The sequence below is a fragment of the Solanum tuberosum genome, unplaced genomic scaffold, assembly GCF_000226075.1.
Source record: "Solanum tuberosum cultivar DM 1-3 516 R44 unplaced genomic scaffold, SolTub_3.0 scf00177, whole genome shotgun sequence".
Lineage (NCBI taxonomy): Eukaryota > Viridiplantae > Streptophyta > Magnoliopsida > Solanales > Solanaceae > Solanum > Solanum tuberosum.
The window spans coordinates 419,078-428,185 of NW_006239101.1; the positions used below are offsets into that span (position 1 = coordinate 419,078).

The 9,108-nt window shown below is 28.2% G+C and overlaps 1 protein-coding gene across 1 annotated transcript; it reads left to right on the plus strand.

The window, feature by feature from the left end:
• Positions 1-4,532: 4,532 nt before the first annotated feature.
• LOC102601180 (uncharacterized) lies at positions 4,533-6,820 on the plus strand. Its single transcript, XM_006354293.2, has 2 exons — positions 4,533-4,915; positions 6,630-6,820. The coding sequence occupies exons 1-2, from the start codon at positions 4,586-4,588 to the stop codon at positions 6,777-6,779; spliced, it is 480 nt and encodes a 159-aa protein (XP_006354355.1). The 5' UTR covers positions 4,533-4,585; the 3' UTR covers positions 6,780-6,820.
• Positions 6,821-9,108: the final 2,288 nt, after the last annotated feature.

A 9,108-nucleotide genomic window follows, 5' to 3' on the forward strand; every position in this document is an offset into this window, starting at 1 on the left:
AAATTGAAAAGTGACTAGACCGTGCTACTACTATCAATATTACATTGTGTTAAGACTTCTTTTAAAGCTAAATGAAACCAACATATTTTTAACTTAAACCAACATATACTTCCTCCGATGCTCTATTTGTCCTATATTTTGAAAATCAACTCGATTCATTTTCAAAGTTAAACATGAATTAGATGAGTAATTCAATATTTTATATTTAAAATTTAAAATTTAAATATTCAGAACTTATCTATAATTTTTAACTTTTCTCATGTTAATTTTAGGAGAAAACATATTTTTTAATTAAATGCTAGTCAAATCTCACAAAATTTAATTCTCGAAAAAATAAAACATGACAATTAATATGCGACATAAATAGTATTATTTTTATTTATATAAAAGAGAACAACAACCAAGCAAGAGTTTTATATGTTGATTAAATTAAATCTTGCTTAATCCACCAACCAAACAAGCACTAATCTTCTTTATTGCTTAATCCACCAACCAAATATCAATCAAGCTCTAATCTTGTTTATATATCTTTTCCATACATTTATCCAAACAAAAAAAAAATATCCAAACAAAAAAGTCAACAAAATTCTCTCCAAATTTTCCAAGATGATCACCATAGCAACAGAACAAAAAGTCATAGTAAAAGTTGAATCTCCAACATCTGAATTTCTTGTTGAAATAAAAGGAAGTGACAAAGTTGAAGAGTTAATCAAGATTGTGAAAAAAGCATGGGGAAGTGATTATATGTTATTAAGGCATAATTCTGTTGAAATGAAAGTTGATGAGAGTTTATCTAAATATGATGTTAAAGATGGTTCAATTATCAGAGTCAATGTCTTTGCTGAAGCTCCTTGAAAAAAAACAAAAAATTGTAAGTGATATGAACTTATAATTTGTTTTAATTTGTGAGATGTGAATAATATATGTTGTTACGTGTGGGTTCAATTTGTTGTTTTTAGCTTGATATGTAGATACGACTGTATCTAAAAGAAATAACTTTTGTTTGTTGAACTCATTCTGAATTCACTAGTTATAAGTTTTTCGATTCATTTTTATGTGTTAGTTGAGAATTTTATGTTGAAATCATGTTATATGCATAGACAGATTCAAGATTTTGAAGTTTATTGATGGTAGATTATATTCTTTTAGAGTTTGTGACTATTAGACAAATATATATGTTTCTAAGGCACAATTTTGTTGAAATGAAAGTGGATAAGATTTTATCTACAATGTTAAAAGATAGTATTTGTTATCAGAGTCAAAGTTTTTGTTAAAGCTTGAAAAATTATAATTTGTAAGTTATAATATATTATGTATAAATTGTTTTAATTTTAGGGCTTAATTTGTGGTGATGATTGAAAGTTTCTGATTTAATTAGAGAAGTACTTGAGGAGTGTTAATGATGATGGATTTATTGTCGGTGTATTAAATTCAATACTTGTGGAGTGTTGTCAATAGTGAATTTAGAGTGCACTCGATTCGATCAAATTTATTACTTTTGGCTTAATTCATAAGTTTATATGTTAGAAGAAAATTACGCTTGTGTACGTAAATTTATTGAACTCATTGAGTAGTTATAAATCTTTGTTTCGTTCTATTTATTAATGAGCCTTTATCTATTTATGATGTTAAGATGATTTTATCATCAGAATCAATGACTTTGCTAAAACTCCTTGAAAAACTATAATTTGTAAGTCATATATGCATGTAATTTATTTTTCTTTTAGGGGCTTAATTTGTGGTGATGATTGAAAATTTGTAATCTAATTAGAAGTATTTGTGGGGGTGATGGCAGTGGTAAATTTAGTGTGGGTGTACTTGATTCGATCAAATTAATTACTTTTGGCTCGATTTATTATAAGTAAGAAGAAAAAATAAACTTGTGTATGTATGTTTTAGATGTGTGCGCTCTTTCTTTGTTGATAGTTGAAAAGAGCGAGAAGATTATATATAAGGTTTATGATGTAAAGTTCAGAGAAACATTTTTGAAAAGAAATTGTATTTTATGAAAAGAGAAATTAGATCAAGTAGAGCTAGGAATGACAATGGGGCGGAATAGGGCGGATGCAGAGGGGATGGTTATAAGGTTGTGCGGGGCGAAGTAGATATGAGACAGGTTGAAGTAATTTTTTTAAAAACTAATGAGGGGCGGGGAGGTTTTAAGGTTGTTCGGGCAGATGCTTGGCAGGTTGAAGTAAATTTTTTAAAAATTGGTGCGGACGAATTGTGGGTCTATGCGATTTTATGCGGATTCAAATTTAATTTTAACTTTTTACATATTATAAGAGTGATAGAGTACACTTCAAGAGTAAGAGTAAACAAATTTCATGACAAATTCATTATTTTTTATTGAAACTAATATTAATTGAAAATCCTTAAAGTTACTAAAATACTCAAGATAGTAAATGAAAAAGTTCAATCAAAGCTTATAAGTTTCTTACCTGCTTCCCAATTGACTTTTAAAAAATAAAATTTTAAGTCATTATTTATTAATGCAACTTAATGAGAAAAAGAAAAATATTGAAAAATTAATACGGAGCCAGTTCATGCTGGCGGATTTATGCAGGGCGAGTTGAAAATGAAAAATATTCTTGTGCAGGCAGATTATATTTTTTACAGGCTAACCACAATTCACCCCACACTACCTCGTTACCATCTCTTAGTAAAGCGGATTAATCTAATATAATTTATTTTGATCCAAACAAATTTTAAATAAATTAAAACTTAATTTATTTGGATTAAATCCGCCTAATTATCACTTCAAAAATCACATGGGAAGAATATCTCTGTTTGATAAATATGCGTACAATAATAAATATTTTAAAGCAAAAGATAAAAACAAAATTAAACTAAAAATGATGTGGCAGATAACATTTGATTGGTTGAAATAGATCATTTGAACACTTTGAATCTTTGCTTGTTTTCATTATACTTTATTATAATTATAACTTAAATTTCACGTCAAACTATCACATATAAAATAAAATGACAAGAATAAATAGCTTTTTTTTTTTAAAAAAAAAACATCAAATATTTAAAACAAATTTAATTTTATTGAAATTGTGATAGTCCTCATAAGGTAGGGTAGGCCCTCAAAATTAGTACTCCCTCTATTTTAATTTATATAAAAAAATTTAATGTACCTCAAAGACATTGACATTTTTTCATATCTAAAAAATAAATTGAATATTAAATTCTTATTAGAAATTCTATTCTTAGTGTACTGTAATTGTCCTAAAAATATATATGAAATATTTTAGAATATTAAATTCTTAGAAGTCGTTTGACAAGTTGGATAAAATAAAATATTTTGGGATTATATTTATACTATTTTTCATATAAATTTGTACTGTCAATCAAATATAATATAAATCTTATTATTTTTATTTGTCTATTATTTCAAAAATAGATCATCACTTTTAACATATAATGAAAAAAAAAATATATTACTCAAGAAACGTGCAAAGTTTTTCAAGACCTAATACCACACAATAATTAATATGAAGATTATGATAAAATCTTCCTATCAAATCATTATTACTCAAGAGACGTGCAAAATTTAAAATGAACAACAAAAAATAAACGGAATGAACATCATACCACTTTCCCAAAAAAAGAACAAATTACTACATAGATTACAAATCCATCATAATAACCCTAAAATAAATCAATCCCCAAATCAAACAAACCTTTAGAACTCGTTTGATACAATGGACAAAGAATAACTAAGTTCAAAATTAATTTTAAAATGATTTTATCCCATGTTTGATTCAAATAAAATTGTAAAAACAACTTATTCCAAGAGTATAATGTTACTCCATTCGTTCACTTTTACATGTCACAATTTGACTTGACACACTCATCAAGAAAATAATTATCGATACATGTATTTTACCAAACTATCCCCTATTAAATGATGTCTTGAAAAATGATTTGGAAAATAAATATTTAATATTGAGGGTAAAACATGGAAAAAAATAATTGTCTTTTCTTGATATGTCAAAAGTGACAAGTAAAAATAAAAATCTATTTTTGGAAGGGAAAATGGACAAATATACCTCCCAAACTATCATAAATGGTATGCAGATACCCTCCGTCATACTTTTGGGACATTGGTGCCCCTACCGTCCAAAAACTAGATCATATATACCCTTTACTCTAACGGAAGACTAAATAGGGGCACATGGCACAATCTTATCAGTCGATCCGATATTTAATAAATGTCAGGTCGGTAGATAAGATTATGACACGTGTATGTTCGCTAGTATAAATGGTATATATGTTCTAATTTTTGGACGGCAGGGGTACCAATGTCCCAAAAGTATGACAGAGAGTATATGCATACCATTTACGATAGTCCCAAAAGTGAACAAAGAAAGTATTTTTGTCCCACATTAAAGACAAAATATAACAACGATCCTGAAATAACTTATTATCGCCTAACAAAATTCCATGTCCAATCAAACACGCATAAATTGAGAGTGGGGGTGGGGGTGAGGGGGGACCAATTAATAAAGTAACCTAATTTAAAAGACCAAAAAAAAAGGGGTTAAGTTAGGTAGTAACAAAAAAAAATTAAAAAAAAATGTTATCTTCTTCTTCATCATCATCAACAAATCCATCTCTCCGGGTAAAAATTCCGGTGACCGGAGAAGGAAAATTGACGATACATGTGAAATCTCCGACGTCGGAGATGTATACAGAGGTTAAAGAAGCAGATAAAGTGAAAGATTTGGAGAAATTGATTAAAAAAACATGGGGAGATAATGATAATTATATATCACTTTATTATAAATCAATTAAAATGAAAAGTGATCATTTATTATCTTTTTATAATTTGAGAGATGGCTCTATTATTACTGTATCTCTTCTTGCTGAACCTCCTCCTCATCATCATCGTCTTCATCATCAATCGGTACGTGTTTAGGATAATTTTCTTTTCTCTCGAGCTCACTTTTTTTAGAATTTTTTTTTTTTATTGCTAGGGTATTCTATTTTTGATTGTTTTTATCTTGAGTCGAGAATCTGTTGAAAACAATCTCTCTATCACTAAGATAGTGATAAGATCTGCATAAATTCTACCCTTCTCATATCTTATTTCGAAAGATTATAAGAAATTTATTGTTATTGTTATTGTTGTATTAAATTGTATTATCTTGAAATGTAGTAATAGTAGTAATTAAATGGTATTTTGTGAATATTTATAAGCAAAGTGATGAAAAACATATTTTAAATAATTAAAAATTAGATATATTTAATCAGATATGATAATATTCAAAACTAAAATCCATTAGTAAATGAGGGACCAAAAATGCTATTAACCATTTTCTTTAAAAATAATTGCATCTTTGGTCTCTCAATTATTCATGATTTTTTATTGTAGTTTTTGTGATATTTGAGGAAATATATTTGGTATGCTATTAATTAAAACACTTGTTTTTAGTTATTTTATATAGAAAATATGTTTGGACTATTTATAGAATTATTTTACTATAAAACATGGAGTAATAATATAATATATGAAAAACAAAATAGTAGAATAGTTGATAATTATGATAAATTGGGTAGATATTCCATCAATAAAGAAATCAAAGCAATACATTTTAAATAATAGAAAGTTAAATATTCTTAATCATATATCACAAATACTGAAAATATAATTTATCAATAATTGAGATACTAAAAATATTATTACCCCCTTTTTAATTTGGAAAATCTTGAATTCCTTTTACTTTTAGTTAGTTCATTTTACCAAATTTGTTGAGAATTTAATTTTTCAATTCAGAAATTAATTGATACAATTTAGATTGCAGCATGTGACCCACTTATCTTATCTTATCCAATTAATTAATTACTTGGTTTTTATTTCTTTTCCTTATTTTGTCTTCACATGTTAATTTCCAATATATTTTTTAAAATTATTAAAGGTGCAAATTCTCTTGATTTTGACATTGAGCCTTATGTATATGAGATTTATAGTTGATTGAAATAATGAGAATTTTTTTTCCATACCCAAGAACTATCATGACAAAAAAGGAAGAAAGAAAAACAAAAATCCTAAGTAGATGATAAACAATTTAATGAATATCGATGCGTTTTAATTACGGTTCATGATTTATGTTGTTCGTATTCTTAAAATTATCATAAAAGCGTATAAATTACTTAAAATATAATATATTTTAATTTTTTTTTGACACTAATACAACAATATTTTTTAAGGAAAAATCCTTTGGCCAGAATGGTATTTTACCTATGTTATTTTACTTTTTTGAATATTTTTACCTTTTTTAACTTTAATACCTTTGAACTAAAAAATGGAAAAAAGATTAGTTTATTTTAAAATAAAAAAAATATTATACACTTTTTAAATTTCTTGTCAAATTTTCTGGCCATTTAGCATTATCCTTTTTAAAAAGTCCAAATAATATAGTTATACATCAATGAACTTCTAGTTGATTGCAATTTTTAATTGAGAAATATCTTGTTTAGGATTTGCTTAAATTTCAAATTTCTCAACTTTGGAATTTGGAAATTTGACCAAATGTACTTTGACTAAATCAACTATTTGCCCTTTCAGATTTTTTTTTTTTTAAAATTCTTTCTTTAATGTTGGTGTCTTGGAAATGCAGAAATCTTCATGTGAAACCAAAAAAAATGCCAAATTTCAAGAGGAAACAAGCAGCAGCTCCAATGGTGAAATTAATGGTTGTGAAAGCTTTTTATTTCATATGGCAAAGATGTCATCTCAATTTTGCTCTTCCATATTTTCAACCCATTAATTTATGGATCGGGGAGAAGCGGAAGGAGTTAGAAGTATGAATCGTCCTTTATTCTAAGATATAGTCGATTTTAATATATCAAAATCGTCAATAAAATCGAGCTAATATGTCATTATTATCGACATTAATTAACTAAACCTCCTAAGATTTTAGGTGAGCTTTTTTCTAGTTTTTTAAGGTTTATAGGATTCATCTTTTTTTTAAAGTTATTTGTACTCTTATAAGATCTATTAGTCTTCATTTGGAGTCTCTTTGGCATTTAAATATTTTGAAAGTTAAAAAGGGTGAGAAACATATAAAATATTTTATCTTTTGAGTTTCATATTTGAAATTCAAATTATCAGCTATGTGAGTTTTCCATTTTAATTATTCTCAAATGTTTATCAAAATATTTGATAATGTAACTCACACACCTTTGTAATTTTATTTTTTTCAATTGGGTATCTTAACCTAAGCTCAAGTATGTCTAAATATATATACACACGGTGTTGATATGATAACTTGCGATTACAAAAAAAAAACTATCAAACATGATTTATTATATTAGTTTTAATAAATGAATAATCTCATTCGTAACCAACAACCAAACGGCCCTCAGAGTAAAATCTTAAATTTAAAATTAAAGAGTTTTTAGTATGAAGCATTTTTTTTCCGAATTAACTATAATTGAAAAGGTGTCATCTAAAATAAAAACAATAGTACAATTTTCATTTTCCATTATATAAACAAGGGAAAAGGGACAAATATACCCCTGAACTTTCGAAAATAGTATGTCAATACCCTCCGTTACACTTTTGGTCCATCAGAGCCCTTGCCGTCCAATAATCAATGCACATTTACCCCTCCCACTAACGGAACACACATTGTGTACACGTGGCGCAATCCTAGACCACAACCCGGATTGACCAATTTTTTAACCCGAATTTCAAAACCCGCCCATAACCCATTTTAAACCCACAAATAAACTCAATAAAATCCTAAAGAAAAATGGAAATCCTTATTGAATTCATCAACATGAACCCTGATAGGATCCTTATGAACATTAACATCATTTTTAATCCTCTTCGCATTTTGGTGATCCACATACGGCACCGCCGGCAACGGTGGTGAAGGTGACGGCGGAGGCCGAAACCCACCCCATCCGTTATTTACTGTGAGGATGATAATAAGGAGGATACTGATTTTGATAGACTACAGATCTAGTACCATAACTGGACTGGCGGAAACTAAAGTGGTAATTCGAATTGGAAGGAGTCGGGTAGTTGGGTGGGGGAGGAGGGGTTAGTATGTCAAGGATAAGGGTTGGGGGAAGGGGGAGGTGTTATAGAAATTCCCAATTTTTTTCTTCCTTGCAAGAAGCAGAGGAACAGTAAAAGAAGAAGTTTGAAGAAATCAACAGAAGAATTAGGAAGAAGAACGATGGAAAATATGGGACCCACATGGTTAAGGGAAAGTGATTAAGAAGTTAAGTTGTTGAAAAAATAATTTCAAAAATTAAGTTTTACCAAAACAATCCATTAATTAATAAGAGTATTACGATAAATTTTTTATTACAATCGTATTTTTTAAAACGTGTGTAAAGTTTAACGTAAATAAATAAACTTTTTAGGATTTTTCCCTAGGATTTTAGAGAGTTTATTTGTGAGTAAATTGGGTGGGTTAAATGGGTTATGGACGGGTTTTTGAAATTTGGGTAAAAAAATTGGTCAATCCGGATTGTGGCCTAGGATTGCGCCACGTGTACACAATGTGTGTTCAGTTAGTGGGAGGGGAAAATGTGCACTGATTATTGGACGGCAAGGGCTCTGATGAACCAAAAGTATAACGGAGGGTATTGACATACCATTTTCGAAAGTTCGGGGGTATATTTGTCCCTTTTCCCTATAAACAATGTGGTAAAAAAGATGAGAAATCCCAAAAACAATTGTGACATTCAAGGCTTTATTACAAAAGTAGCCATATAATGTAGATTAAGTTTTAAAAAATAGCCATTTTTGTTTTGGCCATTACATCCTCAACAAACAAATCAAAGTTTTTCTCTGAACTTCCATTGGCTAATAATGCAATTTCCATAGTTTTTTTCACTTCCTTTATAACCTTCCTCAAATCTTTTGAATTTTCTTCACTCATAAGAAAATTAATCTTTTTTGCTATTTCCTCCTTTGTAATAATTGATTTGTTATTAATATCATAATTATCACAAAGATTAATCCCAACTTTCCAATCATCAACCACCAACTTTCTATTAGTTTGTTGATCAACACTTATAGGATGACATATCATTGGTACACTTGCCCATAAACTCTCCAGAATCGAATTCCATCCACAA

What these genes read in the sequence shown, in the direction of transcription:
- LOC102601180 (XM_006354293.2), top strand. Translation starts at nt 4,586, where the DNA reads ATGTTATCTTCTTCTTCATCATCATCAACAAATCCATCTCTCCGGGTA. An exon ending in ATCGTCTTCATCATCAATCG is followed by an intron (nt 4,916 to 6,629) that starts GTACGTGTTTAG and finishes TTGGAAATGCAG; the next exon opens with AAATCTTCATGTGAAACCAA.